Below are 21,553 nucleotides of genomic sequence, written 5' to 3'. Positions count from 1 at the left end.
AAGGTTAAAATGTTTTCATTGGTTGGAGCAGCTTAAGGTCAATTAAGTTGAAGTCACAGCTTAAATGCACTCATTAGCTTTCATGGTGAGAGTTGCATGAGAAGTTTGATATCACTCTTGTTCCCGTGAGGTAAGAATGAAGCTAAATGTCCCACAGTCGGTTAGCTTAACACAAAGATGAAAAAACAAGGGTTAATGGCTAGCCTAGTCCTGTCCAGTTTCAACAAAGTGCACCTTAGTCATTAAAGCCAGACATTGAGCGTGAAAAACAGCATCTGTCTAGGTTTTCCTAATCTAACAAATTTTAACCTGTGGGAGTTTGGGGATTCACAAACATCATAGTTGTGACAGAGTGAGATTTTAGTTCTTAAGACATCGAACAACACCAGAGAGAATACAAAGAGAAGAGCAGAATCACCGGAGGTCCTGGCTGACCAACTAGTCCTTGAATTCCAGTGGGGCCTGGGGGGCCCTGTAAAGAGAGAGAGACAGACATGATCAGATCTACTCTGGTTAGAGAGTACAGTCCATGTTCATGTAGTCCTCTAGCCCCAGACTCACTGCTTCCCCTTTGTCTCCTTTGCTGCCTTTCTGCCCAGGTTCTCCCTGTTCTCCCTGTGGACACACACAGAAGAGACAAAAACTTTATGGCCACAGTACTGAAACACACACACACTCTGACTCAAAGACACACATAGTTTACCTTATCCCCGTCGTCTCCTGGAAGTCCTATGGGGCCCGTAGCTCCAGGCATCCCCACAGATCCCTGTTCTCCATCCTGACCTGCTGGTCCAATTGGTCCCTTCTCTCCCTGAAAGACGAACACATCATATTATTATGACCTGTTATTGTGCATTCAAGCTAAATACACAAACACAGACATTAAAAAAGCACCTCATCAAACTGGATGTATTCCTATATGGTTTTCTTTCCAACAGCAAAAACAAAATAAAGGAAATCTAAACAAAAGTCACTAACTATGGTAATTTGAATAAAATGTAGACGTTAGATAGATGTAATTACAGGCTCGCCCTTCTCTCCCATTGGTCCAGCTCCTCCAACTGCTCCAGCCCGACCTGGCTGTCCGATGGCACCTGCTGGTCCTGGAGGGCCCCTCTCACCTGTTGGTCCCTGCAGAAAGGACATGGTGATCCTTGAACTTCTTGGCAATTAAAAGCACATTTTGAGCCACATGAAGCTAAAATATATGCATAAAAACTGTCAGAATCACCATTGTGTTTGATACTGGTGTCAATCATAACATAAAATTGTTGTTTTTAATGAGAATTTGTTAAGTGGAAATCATTTGATTGTGGTCTCGCTGGGCTTGATACCAGATGTGTAAAATAATGAAAGCATGGAAAACATAACAGCTGAAGACGCTTTCTTTTTACAAACATTTAACCCGATTTCAAAGGCATCCTGAAGAAAAGTGATGTATGTAACTCACTATGATTCCTGGGGATCCCGTAGGTCCTGATCCTCCTTTCAAACCAGGAGGCCCCTGGAAAGTTAACACATGGTTTGCACTGTGTAGCTCATATAATTTCATAAGATTAAGGAATCAGGTAGTTTGTATAGAGTGTAGTGTATGTGTTACCATGACTCCAGGGGCCCCTCTGCTACCCCTAAACCCTTTCAGTCCTGGAGGGCCGATCTTTCCAGATGTCCCAGGTAAACCAGGATCACCCTGAGAAAGATCCATTGCAGAATCAAAACATAAATGATGACTCTGTGACGACAATGATGATGATGATCAGAGTTTATGTGTGAGTGACTGTGTGGACTCACCTTTCCACCTTCCTTCCCAGCAGCCCCAGGTAAACCATGCTCACCAGGTACACCTGGTGCCCCCGGGTGACCGCGGTCCCCTGTTGGTCCGGGCTCACCCGATTTTCCCTGGAGAACAAGTGATTGGGTCACTTGTTAGACTTGTTAATGCAGACATGAAGCACAAGGCAGGAGAAATATACAACAGAAGTGATTCACATTGTTGAGCTCACCTGTGGCCCCACAACACCTGCAGGTCCCGGAGGTCCCGTCTTTCCTTGGAACCCCTGCAGTCACAGAAAAAGATGAATAGAAAACATATTCTTGTGTGCCTGTGCGTGTGGTGAAGACTATTTCTCAAAGACAGTATGCAGAAACTGACGACCTCTTACGAATATGACCTCACTCACCGGCTCTCCTCTTTGACCCGGGTGACCTGGAAGTCCGTCCTTCCCAGCAGGACCCTACACACACACACATACACACATACACCAAGACCAAAGTAAGTAATGAATGGGAGTTGTTGAAAGTTAAAGATGAAGGTCAAAAAAAGGTCTCACTAATCATGAGTAGAATTTTTACATTTCACCTTGCTGGCATTTCATTCACTGAACTGTCAAAAGAGGATTTCTTTCCAGTGCATTTTCAATCAGAAGAAGTTCGTTCCCGATTGCACAGAACAGATTTTGTCACAACTCACACTTGATCCTTTAGGTCCTGGCTCTCCATTCCTTCCTTGCGGCCCTTGAGGTCCCTACAAAAACATAGTCATTCGGTGTAACAGGCAATCAAACAACTCATCCATTTATTAATAACATAAATATCAACAGAGTTCCTCTTACCCTCTCTCCAGAAGATCCTGGGGGCCCATCTTGTCCCGAGGCACCCTAAAAAAAAAAAAAAATTAAGAGGGAGAAAGAAAATAGACGCAGTGAAGGACAGAAACTGGTCAAGCACAGCTAATAATGTAAGTGAATTCATCCGTCAACAATGACTGCTGAGGTGTTGCTATTGGCTGAGAGGAGCTGACCTTTTCACCTGGTTTCCCTGTTGGTCCTTTTGCCCCTCTGGCACCTCGTGCGCCCTGTCACAGAAGAAACATGAGTGAGACCAAATCCAGGACAGCCATGAACTTTTACTGACCGGGGACAGAAGGCGTCCAGGTCAGTAGGTAGTGACTCTCTGCAACTTGTGAACTTGTTAGGTTAGTGGTTCAGTGAACACAGTGATGACTCAGAGATCCGCCCATGACTGAAATTTTGAATTTCGTTTGGTGGAAGTGTTCTGTGTGCTCGCTTAAGCACAAACAAATTTTGAAAATCGGTCAAACCATAAAGTTTTTCTTGTCATACTATATTTAGTCTTTGGGCCCATAGGACTACTGTTTTATTCAAAAATGGGAGAAAATGCCTTAGAGGAATAAGAATATAAATTGCAATGATTTTTATTATTTACGTTACGCAGACATGCAAGAAGCTCCTATCTGTACACTTAATATACAATAACAGTTGCACAGAAATGTGCTTATTTATTTATTATTAAGCAGGAGAAACACTGGCTTGAGGAGGCACTCTCCATTAATTTCAATTGGTCTGAATGTATTTTCAGAAGATATGTCTGCTTGCTTCTATTAAACCTCAGATTATTTTTTTTTTGAGGAGGACTCTCAAACTGAGCAAGTGTACTAAGGTTCTATTCATACCAATTCTAAATGGGTATTTTAATTTGAACACTACATCATTTTAATCAAGATCCAACAAAATGACAAGCAGAGTTTAACAACAGCATACAAAATCCAGCAATCCAAGTCTGTAGTTTACAGTCAAAGCCTAAAGGAAGCTGCAGCTGAATGCTAATAAACCAGTCGTCATGCTTATATTTTACCTATCAGTGCAAAGGTGATCACAATATGAACAGTAAAAACATTTTAACTTTAACTGAGAAATACCAAGTACAAGAAAACAAAAGCTAATGGAAAAGAGAGTGCGGCTCTCTATTCCTGGTCATCTGACTCACCTGGTTTTCAAAATGCATTCAAGCAACTCAGAACATTAGCATGTGGCTGGCTTTTGAAAAAAATCTCACTTGCTACACTGTTCTTCACCTACTGAACTACAGAAGGTTTTGGGACACAGCACTCACATTTGGACCCCTCTGCCCTGCACTTCCTGGTTGTCCTGCAGGACCCTGGGTAAAGCCACAAGGGAAAGGACATTAATGGCTGATATTATGAGATATTAATATTATTTTAAACAGTCTACTCACTTTCTTCCCTTTCTCTCCTACAGCTCCCAGTACACCAGGAAATCCATCAGAACCCTGGGGAGGAGGAAGGAACACCCGTTGACTTTGTATAAACAATATCTACTACATCTGTAACGTGTTCACATTCATTCAGTCAATCACTGATCATTTTACCTTCGGCCCCTGTCGCCCTTGATATCCCGGCAGCCCAGGAACTCCCAGTTTCCCCTAAAACAAAGAGAGACAATGTAAGTCTTCACTCATCTTGTATGAGTGTTTAGTGCAAAATGACTTCCCAATAGTTACTGATATTTCTTCACATGTTGACTTAGAAAGCACCTTCTCTCCAGGAGTACCGAGAGGGCCAGGCTCTCCTTGAGGACCCATCTGGCCTTTGTGCCCCTCAGGCCCATCTTCTCCTCGGCCTCCTGGAGCTCCGTTGTCACCAACGTCCCCCTTCGCTCCCATCTCCCCTTTGGCCCCTGGAAACCCATCCTCTCCCTGCATGAATTGGAAGAGACAGCATGACAGTTAAACAGACAACATAAAGTCAGAGATGGAAGTGAACAACAGCATCCACACTGTAGCTGATCTGAGCAGGTCATGTGTTGTTTCCAGGGAATGAAACATCCTGAACGTGCACAGACTTCCCCACCTTTCTGTCTCTCACCTTTTCGCCTTTGCTTCCCTTTAATCCTCTGATTCCATCTGCTCCCTGTCAAACAGGGGAGGAAAAAAATTAAGTGAAAGTCAACAAGAAAACAGAAAACACATCATATAATATAACTTTGTGACATCTTCACGAGGTGTAAGCATATCAGTTAGCTTTGCAGCTGAACAAGACTGCTGGCAGCTTAATTGATTTTAGACGTTGGCTGGGTGGGATGGTAATACAGTTTCATTATCAGATGGACAAAATTTCATTCAAAAGTGGTGTTAATGGCAGGGGATCACTAAAGCTAAAGAGTCACGATGCTTTTACTCATTAGCAAGGAATATTTCACATCAGCATTAACTACCTTGACTCCTCGTTGTCCAGGGTATCCAACAGGCCCCTGCACTCCTAGAGGACCCTGCAAATTAAGACACATGCATTAAATGAACAGCCTGACATTTTGGGGAATATGCTTATTTGTTTTCTTGCTGCGAGTTACATGAGAGGATTGATACCACTCTCATGTCTCTCCACTGATGATGCCACAGCCAGCATCTTGTTAGGTTAGCTAAGAACAAAGCCTGGACACAGGGGTAAACAGGTACCATGACAACTGTTTTTTGTTTTTTTATTTTCCAAGAAGCTGGGAGCACTGATTAAGCATACTTCCTGAAATGTCACACTACTCCATGACACCTTTCAGCTGACCATAAAAACACAAACAGAATATGGCCGCATTAGACTTACCGGCAGTCCTTTTTCCCCTGGTGTACCTTCTCTTCCAGGGTGACCCTATTGACAAGAGGACAATAACTGCAGTTAGGCAGTTAGCTCTGATGTTAAGACTAGCATTAGAGAGAAGGTATTGAATTATGTCATTAGGAGCCTTCAGACACACATGGACACAAACACACATGAACTTACTGGGGGTCCGTCGTTTCCAGGTAAGCCCTGCATCCCTTTCTTCCCTTGAGGCCCCTATGGGACAAAGGTCAGTCAGTCAGTCACAGCTCCTTCAGTCAGTCACAACTCCTTCTCTCCAAAGTGTAAATCCAACTGCAGCTGTCTTACCTTCTCTCCTGGCAGCCCCACTAACCCCTGAGGGCCAGGAAAACCCTGAAGGAGACATGGAGCGTTAGCACTTCTCTTTATTTTCTTATTTTACATTAGAGTCACGTTTGTGAGTGTCTGTTCTCTGCTCGTACCAGGATTCCAGGGTTGCCTTGTTGTCCAGGTGCTCCGACGTCTCCTGGGGATCCCTGGTACAAACAGGAAACGATGTCAAGGGAAATATATATATATATATATATATATATATATATATATTTAAATCAGACTGATTATACTCACTATATTTCCTTTTGAACCTTGAACCCCATCAATTCCTCGAATTCCCTGTGAGCACAGAAAGGAGGACAGTTAATGGAAGTGTCTTCGAGTGCACTCAGGTGGCCTCCATATCAAAACATCTTGGAAAACGGAAGATATTTGAGAGCTTCTTAACTGGAGAACCTTTTAAATGTTCTTTCTCAGGAAAGCCCTGATCTCATTCACGTATCTCATGCACACTCACACCTGGAGTTTGCTCTATATATTATTATTATTATTATTATTATTATTATTATTATTATTATTATTATTATTATTAATAATAATAATAATAATAATAATAATAATAATAATAATAATAATAATAATAATAATAATAATAATTCCCCTGTAGGGTTTTTCTTCTGGCTGTCACTTGAATCCTCTCTTCCAAATATAAATTTACTTTTCCTGCCTGACCAAAGAACATTTACAAGGATGATGCACTGCCTACTACCTTTAATTTTTACATTTTCTTTAGGCTTGTTACATGAGCCTCCTGAGACAACAAATAAATAAAACAGGAAATTATCTGCTACTCTGTTGGTTCAGGCTCTGCCATCTCATTGCTTGAGGCATTTAATGCTTAATTAATCAAATCAAAGCCTACATGTGTATTTTAAAAAGCGAATAGTGCTCCCCCCATGCTATCAGATGAATACAAGTGTTAACTTGTGTTTCTACAAGTGAAAACACAATGTTAGCCCAACCAGAAAGAAAATGTTTGAGGCGTCTGGGGATGTATTGTTGCATTTGGCAAGGAGACCTTTTCTCAGATGAGATAAGAATTACATAACGTCTGGTTTACAAATGGAGAACTTTGGTTACATCACAATTAGGCTTTATTGTGTGGCATCATCTGATATGAAACCACAGCTGAATATAAGTTGGTGGTGAGAAGAAGTTTATTTTAGCTGCAACACGAAGGAGAGATAGTCGGATAATTACTGGTATCTAATGTCTTTTACTTGCCAAGGGTAGAGATTAATGTGTGTGACTGTAAATGTGGTGTGTTTACGCAGATCATTACACAAAGTGTAAATCTGACACTCACAGACTGGCCTGGGGGACCAGGACGACCTCTGGGACCATTCAGACCCCTGGAACCCTGAGAAACAGAACACATTAACATGTAATGGGATATAAATGCCTGCAAATGGAAGTGTGTGCGCTTCCACTTCCATTTTTGTAAGGACCGTTTTGACCCGAATGAGGACACTTTTTCAAAATCTGACTTCTTCAAAGGGTTGTTTAAGGATCAAAGCTTGGTTTAAGGGTTATTATGAGGGGCAAGGGAATCCATTATGTTAATATACGAATACACAAGAACAGTGCATGTGTATCTTTTTGGATGTGGCTGGGTAACAGGCACAATTAAAGAGAAATGGAAATGTGCTTTTAGAGAATACATTTCTGTGTCTTTTGTTTTGTGTACATGTGTGACTGTGTCCATATGACCCTTTGATGGCTTGTTGTGTTTAAAAAAAAGGCTCAGAGCAATGAAATATCAGCTAAAACACACATATTTGTTTATTTATATTTTTCTTTTTGATCAGAGTTAGATAAAAAGATCCATACCATTCTCATGTTATTTCAGTAAATATAGGCATATCGCCAGTTAGCTTAGCTTAGCACAAAAAAAATGAGAATGAGAAGCAACTGGCCTGGCTCTAACTCTGTGAGATCAGTATTGACTGCCTCATACCACTTTCAGAAAGAGAGCAAAGAAGCACATTTCCCAATTATTCCTCTAAGGCTGAAACATGATACGTATATTTCTATAGATACTGTAGGTAGAATAAAAGGTATGGGAGTTAGGCTTGGGCAGATGTAATGTTTTGGTTGTTGATACTTACAGCATCACCTGGATGTCCTCTTGGCCCCTGTGGTCCCTCAGAGCCCTGCAAAAACACAAACATGTAAAAATCCATACATACATACATTGTACATACAGAGTCAGATGTCTGCTTCAAAATGAATGCCCATGAACACAGTGACCCCCTCACCTTTTCTCCTGGCTCTCCAGGAGGACCTGGAAGGCCCGGTCTACCCCTGTCCCCCTGAGAAAACACACAAATCGAAGATGGCAATTCGTATAATAAATTATCTCTCATCTCCTTAGCACCAAAACAATCTAGATGGATAAACAGCACTACATGCAAAATATAGATTTTTTTTTTTTAATGTTGGGGTGAACTGTCTCTTTAACACCACTGACTCATTCAGCCAAATAACCCACTTGATGTCCTTTGTTTCCAGGGAGACCTGGCAAGCCGTCAAAGCCTCTATCCCCCTGTGAGAAGAAAGGGACAGACCAGCTCATATTTTAAGATGACAGTGAAGTATGTGAACAGCGTGACCTTGACATCAGCTCCTCCTCACCTTTGCTCCAGCCTCTCCTATTGCACCACGACCCCCATCTGCACCCGGTCGACCCTAATAAGCAAACACAAACAAGTCAGACACGGCTGATTTCCTGTACATGTTTAAGATTTTGAGAGATTTGACAACATGATAACTGATTGCAGGTGATGATTTTTATTGAAAAAGGCTGCAGTAAATAGTCTCACGCTTTTCCCAAGTCGTCCGTTCTGACCCGGGATACCTGGCTGTCCTGGAGGACCCTGGGGAGACACGGGCGGAGAGAGAGCAGGTGACAGTCGAGCTGGTTGTCAAACAATTTCCAGCGTTATAAAAAGCAGTGAGGTGCTGAGTGTGCTTCCATCTGACTCACTGCAGGCCCCATGTCTCCACTGCTCCCCTTCAGTCCAGAGGGACCTGGTGCACCCTGAGACAAAAAAGTTCACAACATTTAAACTGCTTTGTGATCCATTGTCTAGTACTGCATGAATCTAATACTGGATTTTTCCACTACAGGAACTTAATGACCTGCAACTTAGTGTGCAGCTATTGTCACAGTTGCTGCAGTTGTTTCTGCTGTACTCCGCCTGCTGCGAGGGTGAGGTTCTGAGCCTACATTTGTATCCCCCTTTAGGTTGTTTACAACTCAGAAAACACCACAATTAATAAAGGAGAACTTTTGTTTAGCTGAGCAGTGCAAAGAAGTCTGTTAAAACAATTCATGTTCTGATTCAACATCCGACCTCGGCCGCCCTCTATGACCACTGAGACCTATGAGAAGGTCAGAATTAAATGGTGACTGGTTTCACAGTGTTGGGAAGTACATTACTAGTTTTATAGAGTAATGTTCAGGTTGCACAGGTATTTTGAAAACCATGTCACATCTCTAGTAAATCAATTTTTTTCCACTGCATAACAGAGTAGCTTTATTGTGCTTAACCTTGAAGAAAAAACCCTGACTGATGATTGCACTGCCTTCTGTAGTCTGTTCTGCAGGAATGTTCTTAACCTTATTTACTCTTAGCAAAAAGTAGTATATAGAAAGTATACTAATTTAATACTTCTTCAAACTAAATTGGAACATTTTTAAGTTTATAAAAGCATACTTTAAGTACACTTAATAATGTCAACTTAAGCCTACAAAAGTACAGTATAAGTACAATCATATATATACTACTAGTGTACTAGCTATACACTTCTAGTCCACATTTTAGCTTTTCGAAGTACACTTTTAAGTATACTGTATAAAGTCATTTTAAGTTTACAAAAGCACACTTTCAAGTATACCACAAGTACACTCATCTATATACAACTATATACAACTGTACTACTTATATACACATTTTAGTCTATTGAAGCTTCCTTAAAGTATACACTCTACATTGTACAAGGTTAAAAAAACTGAAAACTGTTAAAGCTGTCTGGCCTGACATGATTAAAACAAAAATCATTGTTGAAACGGTATATATATATATATATATATAAGATATACTAAGTATTAGAACTTTGTGGCAGAAAGAAGTAAAAGGTATACTACAGTAGAAGTATAAGCTTTTTTATTATACTTTAGTAAGTATAATTGTAAGTGTAAGTATTAATGTACTTAGTCTTAGACTTTTCTTTTCACTTATGAGTGTAAGTCAAGTATACTTCACTACACTATTCTTATAAAATATAGTATATAAAAAGTAAACTTCAAGTATACTGCTTCAGTTTTAGTATAAAATAAGTATACTCGTAGTACACTTGAATAAACTACTTTTTGCTAAGGGTAGCCTTCACCTGCACCTCCACATCTTCTGATTAGGAGAACATCAAGCATGGGGCATATGGGATGGGATGATGTGCCTTCTAAACAGCAACCCGGGTTTGAGTCTGGCCTGTGGTCCTTTGCTGCATGCCCTCCTCTCTCTCACCCCCCATTTCCTGTCACTCTCTCTAACATGCACACCAAAATCTCAACAATCTCACTCACCAGCGGTCCAGGTCTTCCCCTGAGGCCGAGCGGCCCTGGAGGTCCCTTCATAGCCAGCTAGAAGAGGAGGAAGATGTGAAAGGATGGAGTCAGACAGCAACACAAAAACTGCAGTAGTTCTACGTCAGCTCCTTGTGTGTGTGTGTTTAAGATGTGACGGCACCTTAGTCTGCTGCAGGATGGCCTGAGCCTGCGCCTCCTGTGCAGACACCACGGTACCTGTCTTTGGATCACCACCTGACTGGAACTGAACACACACACACACACACACACACACACACACACACACACACATAAAAGATGCCCTTCAGTCAAACTCAATACCCCACCTAGTGGCCAATAAGCAGCACTGCTATTAAAGTGCATGTGAGTGAAATAAAATGAAAAATCTGAATAATTTACAAGGCAAACATAATTAAATTAAAATTTACGGAGAAAAGTAAATTGTGCCAAAGCTGATTAATTTCACACAAACACTGGACCAAATACATCCACTAACACGAACGATCGAGGTCTTTGGTTATACTTTTGATTGACACCTACGTAGAATTCCTGTCTTATTTGAGTCCTGGAAATGTTAAGTGAGGGACAGGTGATGGTCTTACTTGCTAACGAACTTATGTAATAACAATCCTGAGCGATTCCTTTTTTCAGTTACATCATTCAAAAATTCCCATTTTCCCTGAGGCTTTGCTAAGGGTTAACAGGACCAAATAACTGCCATAGCAACATCACTGCAGCTTGTAAGGCCTCAGGCAGCGCAGATATATCTTCATGTTACCGGTATGAGCATGATGTTTCCTGGGGGACCTGGTATTCCATCAGCTCCGTTAAGGCCTGGTCGCCCTGGAGGGCCCTGGGACGAGACAAAGGAGGACAGTTATGGAGAGACACCAACATGCGGTGGACTCACACAAAAAGCTGAGGATGGTCCTCACCGGCTCCCCAGGATCCCCTCGAGGTCCAACTGGTCCTGTGACTCCAGGAGGCCCAGGCTCTCCCTGCCGCATAGACAAAAAAAAACACAAAAAAGAGAGTCTGATGGAATTCATTTCCATATTAAAAGCCACTGCAGTTGTGTCTGCCTTTAAAACATGCAACACTATTTGTTTTTTGCCAGAATACTAAACAAAAATGTGTTTCAAGTTAGATGTTGTGTAGCAAAATTCACTAACCTCGGGTCCTGGAGGCCCATGTGGTCCTGTAATCTGTGTTCCCTGCAGAAATTAAACAGAAATTTCCTTTTTGGTTAGGGTGGAACCAGTCATAACAGTGACACTAATTCAGGTCCCAGCTTCCTGTACTGCTACCACTTATATGCCTAGAACTGAATAATACAGGATGTTTGAGGACATTATGATCTTAAGCTCAACAGACCTGAAAATGAATTTTAATATATACTGAATGTGACTTTAAAAAATTGGTTTTATCTGTTGTGATGTAGTCTCTCACAGTCTCCACAGCGATGTGTCAACCAAACACTCTGGCTTGTTTGTATGTGAGCCCTGGCATTAAAATGACCAACGCTGCAACACAAATCTGAAATTGTTTTCCCAAATCTGGAAATATCAGCATATAAACAGCTGATGAATGAAAGAATAAGTAAACATAAAAACAAAATGTTTTCAGGAGGAGCGTCAAGCACATGTTTCATCATGTTCGTGTGTGTTTTTAAGCCTGTGTGTGTGTTTTTCTCACCACCCCCAAGTAGCCTGGCTCTCCTTTCTGTCCTTTCTCTGGCAAATCCTAATGAAAGGAGATAAACATAGACATGAGGCATTATGATAAAGAGGTGAAGAGGGTTTGTTTTCTCCTCTCTGCACACGATTCCTTTATATATAGCTGACAGTTTGGATGGTACCTCCGTGTTCAGAGAGTACTCTCGTTCTCTCTCGGCCGGCCCATATCGCTCGTGTTCTTCCTCATATTCATACTCGTTCACGTGGTAGTAATCTGTCGTGTTGTCATAGTCTTCATACTCTATGATCTGCCCAACAAACATATGCACAGAGACAAATAATGAGGGACAGGAAGAGGCAGAGGGAATAAAAACACTCAGGGCGATTGCTCTCATTGCGGAGTCTCACCTCATACTCAGTGACATTAGGACCAGCGGTTACCGTGGAAACAGACATGTCATCATAGAGGTCACTGTAGTCAAACTCCTCAAACTCCTCGACCACATGTTTCTTAGGTGCTCTTTCCACCTAAAGACCATATAAGAATCAGAACAGAGACGCGTGAGATTAGCACATCTTAATATTTTGTTTATACACACACAGAGGATCCAAACGCACTAATATACTTGATGAGATTAAGAGAAATTTAACTTTTAGGACGTAAAAAATGCCTAACGGTATTTGAGATTCACTTCCTCTAGCAGCCCTGTCTGGCTGAGTGCTCTGTTGCATGAAAGGTAAGAAAAAGCCAAAAAATGCAGCCCACACATGGCATGGCTACAGCTGAGCTTTTTCTTTCCACCTTTTTTTTTTATTTTTTAGCTCCTTCAGGACAGCCTGGTCAAGCATGACGGCTTCATCACAGAGTCATTAGAATACACAAAAGTGTCTAAATTCCACGTTAACGGTTGACTTATTCCTGTTTGGTAGCGTTACAATAAAATAACTGAACATATAACAACCAGGAAGCCTGGAGTGTTCGAGCTGTGAGCCAGATGATAAATCGCACAGCAGCAAGCGGAAGAGGATTTTGAAAGCATTCCCACGAGTGTGGGGCTTTGGCACAAAGAACCTGGCAAAGTATAGTGGATCAAAAAAAAAAATAAAAAAAAAACATACACTGCGTTGTAGCATGAAGAGTAGGGGATAAGGAGCTGAAGGGATATGTGGCACAAGAACTCAGTGGACACTAGTAGCTTTTTATGATTTCTAACTTTCTTTTAAAGCTGAAGCATCACACCAACAAAAAGGAAGCGAATAGCAAACATCTGAGTGACGCTTCTTAAACTAAGACTACTGGGAAGCTGTGTGTGTGTGTGTGTGTGTGTGTGTGTGTGTGTGTGTGTGTGTGTGTGTGTGTGTGTGTGTGTGTGTGCTATAACTTCCCCTCTTTGGGGAAGGCTTTCCACAACATTTTGAAGTGTTTCTGTGGGAATTTTGCCCATTCATGCAGTAGAGCATTTGTGAGGTCAGACACTGATGTTGGACCAAAAGTACTGGCTCACAACCTCTGTTCAGGACTCTGTGTGGGCCAGTCAAGTTCTTCCACATCAAACTCATCCAACCATGTCTTTATGGAGCTTTGCTTTGTGCACTGAGGCACAGTCATGCTGGAATAGCAAAGGGCCTTCAACAAACTGCTGCCACAAAGTTGGAAACATAGCATTGTCCAAAATATCTTGGTATGCTGAAGCATCAAGATTTCCCTTCACTGGAAGTAAAAGGCGGAGCCCAACAGCTCCATACAGAGGTGTGTCCGGATAGTTTTGTCTATATAGTGTACATGGATCAACTCTCTCTCTCTGCCTCCTGTGACCGACTGTTAGACTTACCTCCTCAGCCTCCGTCAGGATGCTGTTGTAGGGCAAAGGTGCATCACAGTCGGGGATGTAATCCTGACAGTATGTCTCAGCTGCTCTGGGGTCATCGATGATCAGCAGCTGCTGGATTTCTCCCTGTGTCGCAAAAACACACACAAATAAATCTGACTCACTCAGTACTAATGAAACCATATGTTCATCGCATTAAGTGACATCCCATTACGGATGTCATTACTGGTCCTCACTGTATATTGTCATTTGCAGCGGTCTCCAATGTTTTTATCTCTAACTGTAATGTGTTCATTTAGTCAGATCAAAGTGACTTAACAGGCTGTTTTTATTGCGGCTCTGCACTTAATCGTCTCCAGAGCTTCAGTCTCGAGAGGTGCCAGCACATTAGGTCCACAGACGGACGCAAACTATTTCTCCCTCTCGCTCAGTTTTACACATCCACACACATGGAAGGGAGCCCAAGCCAAACCTGGGCAGGGAGTTGGTCAGTTGAACAGATGGCTCACCTGAATTCACACTTGACATCTGTCAAGATGACCTCATACTGCTGAGGACACGACAGGAACAAAACTCATCAAAGTTTTTACACCGATTTAGAAGGGATTTTTCCAGTGTTTATCGCAAGTAGTTTTAGCAGAACAGCAGTCAGCAAAGAAATAACCATACTGCATCTACTTGCACAATTGTTTGTCATAGGTTTTTATCTGAGAACACATTCAAATCCTGTGCAGCTTTGCAGTAAAGTTCAGCCAACTCGATGTTTGTGGCAGTTGGAAAAGTGCAGTACATCCTCACAGCCACTGGAGGGCAGTGTAGAGAGACAAGCTTTTCCGTTTATTAATTTGTCACCATCTGATGGAGGCATCAAGGAAGCAGCAAGAAGCAGGGACACTTACACTTAACAGAGTGGATGGTGTGGATGGCATGACCTTAGTCCTTTCTTATATAATTTGTGACAATGGGACATTTCACCTACATTGTGTTTCCTTCATAATATGCCTTTAAGCACATCCATGACCCTCAGTCTTACCTCAAACACGCCTTCGTCGAGCAGTCGCGTTCCAAACACAGTAACCCCCTCAGTGCTGATGTGGGGATCATAACCTCTGAGCAGGTCCAGGGTGTCCACTTTGACACAGTCCAGGTAGAGAGTCACTGACTGGCCCTCCACACTGTAGGCTATTCTGTGCCACCTGACAGGATGGAGAGAAAAAGAAACTCAACTTTTCTTTCTGAGAAGGTCTGATTGTTTTGTTTGTGTGATATGTTTTGAGAATCCAGAGTTACCCACTTGCCATCAGCCAGGTTGATCTTCCGAAAGGTGGGGTAAAGTTCTGGAGGTGGTTGGCCCTCGTGGTCCTCATAGAGGAAGACAGGAGAACGGCCGATCTCCACACCCAGCTGCTGTGTGCCCTGAGACAAGTAGGACGGGTGGAGAGATGAAATCATAACTGGGGAAAGTGTTTACAGCTAGTTGGGATTTAGTTTTATTAAGTTTTAGTGTAAGGTCAGTTTAATATGTTACTATAGTGGAATTTTGATGACGTTCAGCATCGTGAGTGAAAGTTTGGTGTTTAACATCCTGGTGTGGCGTGTGTGATGCGCACCTGTGAGTCGTACAGGGAGAGGAGAAAGACCTGTGAGCCCTTCACAGCTCTCACTGTTGTCATCACTGAGAAATTCATCGGGAATGGTGAATCTGCAGGGAATGGGCAAAGGCTCTCAATGACCAAACGCATTAACATCTGCACTTTACTATCTGTTCTATCAAACAACCCCTCTGAGATTTATATTAAAATTTACAAGGAAAGAGCTGCTTGGTGGGCGCGCTCAGCTGAATCTTCCTGTTGATCTTAAAGGAGAGGTCCGTCTCCTCTTGTCCTTCCCTGCTGGTGCACAGTCCCGACTCCAACGACACGCCCTCCATGTCCTCCGACAGCTCCAGGACCTTCAGGACATCAATAGGGTCGGCTGCAAATAGATAAGAAACAGTGTGACTGGATGGATTGCTGGTTTTGATGAGCAGCTAATCTGCCTCATTGGGGCCTTCATCTTCATTTGGGAGGGTATCTATCCGTCTACAGAGCACTTCATTCAAGATTTGCTCTGCTTCCTTGAACCAGTGGTAGAACATCTGCATGGTCAAACTTAAACTCTAGCAGTAAAAGAAACAAAAAGAGCTTGTGCACGTGTCTGAAAACTACATCCCCCATTTTCTGCAGCTGCTGCCACTGAGTTTCCTTCTTCCTGCTCTGAAAGGGCATTTAATCTACAATTTCTAGTCTGGGCTTCTGACCCAACCCCAGTTTTACAGCACCTTAAATCACCACATCAGAAGCAGTGATTATGTGTCACGAAACAGCACACAAGGAAACGTGCTCTCATCCAGCATATTCACCATCACAGTTTGCATACAAGAAACAATACAGACTTAAAAGCCGATGAGTAGAAGTATTTTTTAAGCTGCTTCTTACTGCTGAGGATATCATTGGACTGTCACGTTAATTAAACACCTGATTGACAGCTAAAGTGTATTATGAGTCAAAACTGTGTTTGAGAAGCTTTGTTATACTTATATTAAGCTGCATTAACAAGGTATCAAAGATCTTATTAGCCTCTTTTAGGTTTTCTTTTCTTTGCCTCAAAACCTTATCACTTAACAACCTCTTTTCCAGCTGAGCCTTTTTCAACAAACAAACTTTGCACAAACCCAGCACCAATCAGGATAAAGTAATTAAGTAAAGTAGATAAAGTGGATTTTTCTTAGCAGTGTGTTATAAATACACAACTCTCTGTCGATGTACACAAATGTTTATTTTCTGTGATGTTACCTATGAGACATGTGGCCCGTAATTAAGCCACCTTGTAAAAAAAAAAACCAACAAAAAACAAAAACACCCAAAAGAAACACTTTATCAGTCAGACCATGTGCTCTTTGTCTGTCTGTCTTTCTCTCTCTCTGTCATTTTTCCTTTTCTCAGACACACACTTGTTGTAGAAGCTTGGTGTGAGTCACAAAATAATGCCAATCTTGTTCCCGACAGCTGCAGCTACAGTCTGCATCACGCAACAAAGACCAACGCCAGCAATAAAGCAATAAAGAATACATGTGCTCTGACAACGATTGAGGCCGAGAGCACCCACAGAGGAGCACAAAAAGCCTCAGCAGAAGTGCACGCGCACATTCCTTTGAACCGTGCGGACACTGCGGATGGACTAAGCAGAAAAAGATGGGATGTAAAAGACGAGATGAGGGGGGAGACGAGAGAGAAATGTGCAACATATTGAAAGTGAAGAGGGAGAGAAGGGGGTAAAGAGAGGAGATAATAGATGGTAGGGGAGAGGAGGGCATGCCTCTACTGGTATGGCTTCTTTTCACACGTATTTCTGGGGCTTACGTAAACCCTCCATCTGCCTCGCACCTTTCGGCACACACACAAGACACACACACACGTGCATGTGTATACACATCCAAGGTTGGCATAACGTCTGAGTCTGAGTGCCACATGTATTTGCAGCTCTTCTTTTTTTTCAGTTTGTCCGTCTGTTTGTCCATCTGTTTGTCTGACAGCCTGCCTGCTGGCATTCTGTCAGCCTGTCTTTCATGTGCAGGATATCAGACTATTTACTGATACAGCCGATAGACGGCTGTCGAAACTTCCAACTTTTTGTTGCTTTATGAGTTGAAATATCTGGAAAAAAAATTTAATATTTAGGAGTTTTGCTTTCAGTTATTTGAGCCCTGATTGCTCATCGCAGCTTCAGCATTTCAGCATCAGTGTTATGCAGAACACTGTTGCACAGGTTGAAGATGCATTTTGTGGTTGCAGTTAGCTGCTCTCGACCTGCTTCCAGTGTTTATGCTAAGCTAAGCTATGCTAATCAGCTGCATCTTTATATTTCCTACAAAGACATCAGAGAGGTATCGATCTTTTGGTCTAACGCTCGCCTATTTATCAAAACATCAAACAATGCCTTTAAAATGCTCTTATCAATCTTATCAAGATCAGAGATTCACGTCAGAAGTATCTTCTCAAAAACACATTTTGACTAAGCACCATTAAATCTAATTGCATACTGCTAAATGTATACATTCTTTTTTTTCTACCCCATACCCTGTGATTGCATTAGAAGATATATATATGAGCTTTATATTTCCAGTCAAATGTTAGCGTGACTAACATGCTTTTCTGAAGGCTGTATTTAGGCTACAAGGTACCTCATGGTGATCAGCATGAAGGCTGCAGTTAGACTAAAGGTGACACTGCTCCTGAGACTCAGGAGGGGTTTCACTTATACATACAGAGAAACGTTCAGCAGCGCTGACATCTGAATGCAGCAGAGGACAAGACAAGACACGGAAACTTTGCTCTTCCTCTATATCCCCTTAAACACATCAGGCAATGTTTCCCTACTGCTGATGCCTGAGCGTGTACAAGCTCAAAACAACATGCACACGATATGTATGCACTCACACTCTCTCTCTCACACACACACACACGCACTCACATACAAGGTACATACACTGTGCTGTACATAAACAAGAAGGTGTTCTGGTCTCCATCAACTGTTGATGTTATCCTGAGGCTCTAAACTGTGGTGTGAAGGACACCACGACCAACATGCACACACACGCAGAGCATGTCAAATGTAAGCCTCGAACAGAGCGACTGGGGTCCAAACAGGAAAATCCACAACAAGAATGAACTATTCAACTACAACAGATAGAAATAGATAGATAGATAGATAGATAGATAGATAGATAGATAGATAGATAGATAGATAGATAGATAGATAGATAATTTGTATGATTAAAGATGAGGTGAGTGATATCTTTAAAGGCATGTGTTGATTCTCATTCACAGGTCGTTCAAAACACTCTTCTGACTGCATCAGTCATTTGACCTGTGAATGAAACCATGTTTCTTTAGAAATGCAGATGTCCAGAAACACCTTGAACACAGCAAAGTAAGAAGAATAATAAGAAGAATAATAATAAAAATTAAATACAGGGAGAGGGCAGGGTCTCTGCCGATACAGACACCACTGCACACTTCTGCTAGGTCACTGATGTTTGAAAAGGATTATTTTTGCATGAAACTATAGATCTGTTTGGTTTTTGGTTTTAGTTTTTAGGAAAATTCTGCACTGTCTACCCATCCATGCTTCCATGCATGTAATGCAAGAAATATTTTTCTACAGGTGTTGATCCAGTTCATTAGTTTTCAACTATATCAGGCTCTGATACACTCATTTTATTTAGCACTGTTTAACACTGGCCTGAGCACCCTGGGACAATCAGCTGACCAGGCCAACAGGAATTCTCCCAGGGCTCTGAATGTACATGAAGCAGTGAAGTGTGAGTGGAGGTCATTGTCTGTTATCAGGGGACCACACTGTGGACCCTTAAAGAGAGAGTGGGGCAGTAAAGCAGACGCAAACAAAACACTGACACACACAGACAACTTAACAGACACCATATTGGTAAGACTACAGATTTTACTGGAAACCAGATGTGTGTCTGTGTTTGTGTGTGCACAGGAAGACTGGCTAAGTGTGGCTGGCTCTGTGTGTGTGTGTGTGTGCGTGTGTGTGTGCGTGTGTGTTTGTGATTAGTCTGTCATTAACTCAATAATAGCGAAGAATGCAATAACATGCCTGTTGCAGAGCCTCCTACACTGCACCAAACACACTCCACACACACATACACACAAACAAGACACCACACTGGGGTTCTAATCCCCCACACAGGTTTTGCCCGGGGAGCCTGTCATTACAATCCTTTACCTCTTTTAGTCTTTCTCGAGCTAACTCTCTTGTTCAGACGCTTTTCTCAAACGTCTCTCTCTCTCTCAAAGATCTGATACAGCTCTCCTCAGAGACTAAACCAGGAGAACGATAAAAAGAGGCAGATGAAAACCAGAGAGGAGGAGAGACAAGAAGAAGAAGAAACAGAACAGAGGGAAGAATAGGATGGAGGGACCATATGTTTTCTTTCCTCTCAGTTCAGCTGGCTTTGATCAAAGAACCACACTGGATAGTCTCTCTTGCTGTCTGATGCACACACACACACACACACACACACACACACACACACACACACACACACAGACGCATTACTTGTGTGAATCATTAATATCCATAACAGAGAGAGGTAATAACAAGCTGGCGGACAGACATGTGCTCCTGAGCTCCTTCGAGGAATACTGCAGTACGATCACACATCATCTCAGTCGAAATCGTCTCTCCTCTTGATCCAAGTTAACGACGAAGGGTCTCGCATACGTTCATTCCGACAAAGTCGCTGTTCCTCTCAACCACACATCAAAGGCTGCATCAATATTAGTCAGTCACAGGGCTCCAACTCTTGTCTCGCAAGACTACACATTGTTTTATGTGGCTCTGTGCTCTATTATTATTGGGCGTTGCGACATACGGTGGCTTTGATTTTTGAGAACAAAGATTGAGCTTACTTTCAAACAAAAGACAAATTTATAGCCCACAGACCTCCTATGGCAGAGTGCAAGGATGAGACTCAGACTTTTTGTGCTATTTTGGTGGAATTTCTGTTCTGCATGCCATATTGTATGACCCATCCTGTATAACTAAAGCTTCCATGAATGAAAATTAATGAGCAACATCTTTACACCAAATCATGAATGGAAAAAAAGAACATCTGTACTCAATCAGAGAAATTAACTTAGAGAGCAGCAGCAAAGACCCCCTACTCTTATGAATGTTCATATTTGTAATCCCCACAAATGCTGCTGTGAAACCTACTTGTTGCACAGCACCAAGCTACAATGTGGTAGTTTCTTTAAGTACCTGATCAAATATTTCAAAATAAAACTCTGACAATGCAGTAAAAACAAAAAAAAAGCTGAGAATCAACAGCAATAAAAGAACTGTTTCTGGACACCAAGCCAGAAGGTTCTTTGGGTTCCCTGGAGAAACAACCAAAGAACCAACTGCACATCCAGTCATCTAACCGAGAAGACCAGTTAGACTCACATCATACATGAAATGACTACTGCTGCTCAACTTGATATTTTTGCCGCCAGCTGCTGGTCAGTCGCTGCACACGTTGACAGAACACCCAGGGCTCAGTCAGTTTTAATTTTGCCCTAAGCCCTGCTTGTGAACAACTGAGCCTTTCAGGATGCACCTCTCATAGCCCATCATGATACCATCACCTGCCTCCACTTAACCTGTTTACCTGTGGAATGCTGCCCCTGTCCCAACTCATTTGAAATGCATTTCTGGCATCAAATTTAGAATAAGCATATATCTACAGTCAACTGAGATATGGCAAAAAGACAAAAAAATTATCAAGTTCTGTTTTATTTATGGTTATATGATTGCTATGGAGAACCTAATCAGGCTGTGCTTATGGATTGTAGTACTTTCTCCAACCAAACACATTTGGGACCCTAAACACAGACACTGGACTAAAACAGTGTGACCACTGAATCATAACACAACAATGGCAGACATCCAACGACATCCAATGCCTACCTGTTTTTAGAGCCCAATGTTGCCCCTTGTTGTGAGGTACGGTTACAGGGACTGCTCAAACTGATCTGAAAACCTATTAACCACACTCCATTACAAGGCCCACAGTCATAAATCACTGCACAATAACTTAATTTAAGCATACAACTCCACAAGT

The 21,553-nt window shown here is 42.1% G+C and overlaps 1 protein-coding gene across 2 annotated transcripts in view; it reads right to left on the bottom strand.

Annotated features, from left to right (window-relative positions):
* The window catches only part of LOC124049363 (collagen alpha-1(XI) chain-like), a 37,045-nt gene that overhangs the window by 8,479 nt on the left and 7,013 nt on the right, over nucleotides 1–21,553 (bottom strand). For both annotated transcript variants that reach the window (XM_046370906.1, XM_046370897.1), the window contains exons 2-44: nucleotides 15,688–15,855; nucleotides 15,492–15,583; nucleotides 15,176–15,297; nucleotides 14,915–15,077; nucleotides 13,885–14,007; nucleotides 12,461–12,580; nucleotides 12,235–12,360; nucleotides 12,072–12,119; nucleotides 11,549–11,590; nucleotides 11,312–11,374; nucleotides 11,155–11,229; nucleotides 10,537–10,620; nucleotides 10,374–10,430; nucleotides 8,772–8,825; nucleotides 8,608–8,661; nucleotides 8,420–8,473; nucleotides 8,277–8,330; nucleotides 8,044–8,097; nucleotides 7,894–7,938; nucleotides 7,092–7,145; nucleotides 6,020–6,064; nucleotides 5,875–5,928; nucleotides 5,741–5,785; nucleotides 5,594–5,647; nucleotides 5,417–5,461; nucleotides 5,034–5,087; nucleotides 4,685–4,729; nucleotides 4,354–4,515; nucleotides 4,189–4,242; nucleotides 4,036–4,089; nucleotides 3,913–3,957; nucleotides 2,801–2,854; nucleotides 2,613–2,657; nucleotides 2,471–2,524; nucleotides 2,181–2,234; nucleotides 2,004–2,057; nucleotides 1,792–1,899; nucleotides 1,601–1,690; nucleotides 1,451–1,504; nucleotides 1,024–1,131; nucleotides 704–811; nucleotides 562–615; nucleotides 419–472 (exon numbers count right to left, since the gene is read on the bottom strand). In XM_046370906.1, coding sequence (XP_046226862.1) covers nucleotides 419–472; nucleotides 562–615; nucleotides 704–811; nucleotides 1,024–1,131; nucleotides 1,451–1,504; nucleotides 1,601–1,690; nucleotides 1,792–1,899; nucleotides 2,004–2,057; nucleotides 2,181–2,234; nucleotides 2,471–2,524; nucleotides 2,613–2,657; nucleotides 2,801–2,854; nucleotides 3,913–3,957; nucleotides 4,036–4,089; nucleotides 4,189–4,242; nucleotides 4,354–4,515; nucleotides 4,685–4,729; nucleotides 5,034–5,087; nucleotides 5,417–5,461; nucleotides 5,594–5,647; nucleotides 5,741–5,785; nucleotides 5,875–5,928; nucleotides 6,020–6,064; nucleotides 7,092–7,145; nucleotides 7,894–7,938; nucleotides 8,044–8,097; nucleotides 8,277–8,330; nucleotides 8,420–8,473; nucleotides 8,608–8,661; nucleotides 8,772–8,825; nucleotides 10,374–10,430; nucleotides 10,537–10,620; nucleotides 11,155–11,229; nucleotides 11,312–11,374; nucleotides 11,549–11,590; nucleotides 12,072–12,119; nucleotides 12,235–12,360; nucleotides 12,461–12,580; nucleotides 13,885–14,007; nucleotides 14,915–15,077; nucleotides 15,176–15,297; nucleotides 15,492–15,583; nucleotides 15,688–15,811 — 3,102 coding nt within the window. In that variant the 5' untranslated portion in view covers nucleotides 15,812–15,855. The remainder of the gene's footprint in view (nucleotides 1–418; nucleotides 473–561; nucleotides 616–703; nucleotides 812–1,023; nucleotides 1,132–1,450; nucleotides 1,505–1,600; nucleotides 1,691–1,791; nucleotides 1,900–2,003; nucleotides 2,058–2,180; nucleotides 2,235–2,470; nucleotides 2,525–2,612; nucleotides 2,658–2,800; nucleotides 2,855–3,912; nucleotides 3,958–4,035; nucleotides 4,090–4,188; nucleotides 4,243–4,353; nucleotides 4,516–4,684; nucleotides 4,730–5,033; nucleotides 5,088–5,416; nucleotides 5,462–5,593; nucleotides 5,648–5,740; nucleotides 5,786–5,874; nucleotides 5,929–6,019; nucleotides 6,065–7,091; nucleotides 7,146–7,893; nucleotides 7,939–8,043; nucleotides 8,098–8,276; nucleotides 8,331–8,419; nucleotides 8,474–8,607; nucleotides 8,662–8,771; nucleotides 8,826–10,373; nucleotides 10,431–10,536; nucleotides 10,621–11,154; nucleotides 11,230–11,311; nucleotides 11,375–11,548; nucleotides 11,591–12,071; nucleotides 12,120–12,234; nucleotides 12,361–12,460; nucleotides 12,581–13,884; nucleotides 14,008–14,914; nucleotides 15,078–15,175; nucleotides 15,298–15,491; nucleotides 15,584–15,687; nucleotides 15,856–21,553) is intronic.

Source organism: Scatophagus argus, chromosome 2 (assembly GCF_020382885.2).
Source record: "Scatophagus argus isolate fScaArg1 chromosome 2, fScaArg1.pri, whole genome shotgun sequence".
NCBI lineage: Eukaryota > Metazoa > Chordata > Actinopteri > Scatophagidae > Scatophagus > Scatophagus argus.
Note: the sequence above shows the minus strand (reverse complement) of the source record. Positions and strands in the feature narration are given on the sequence as shown.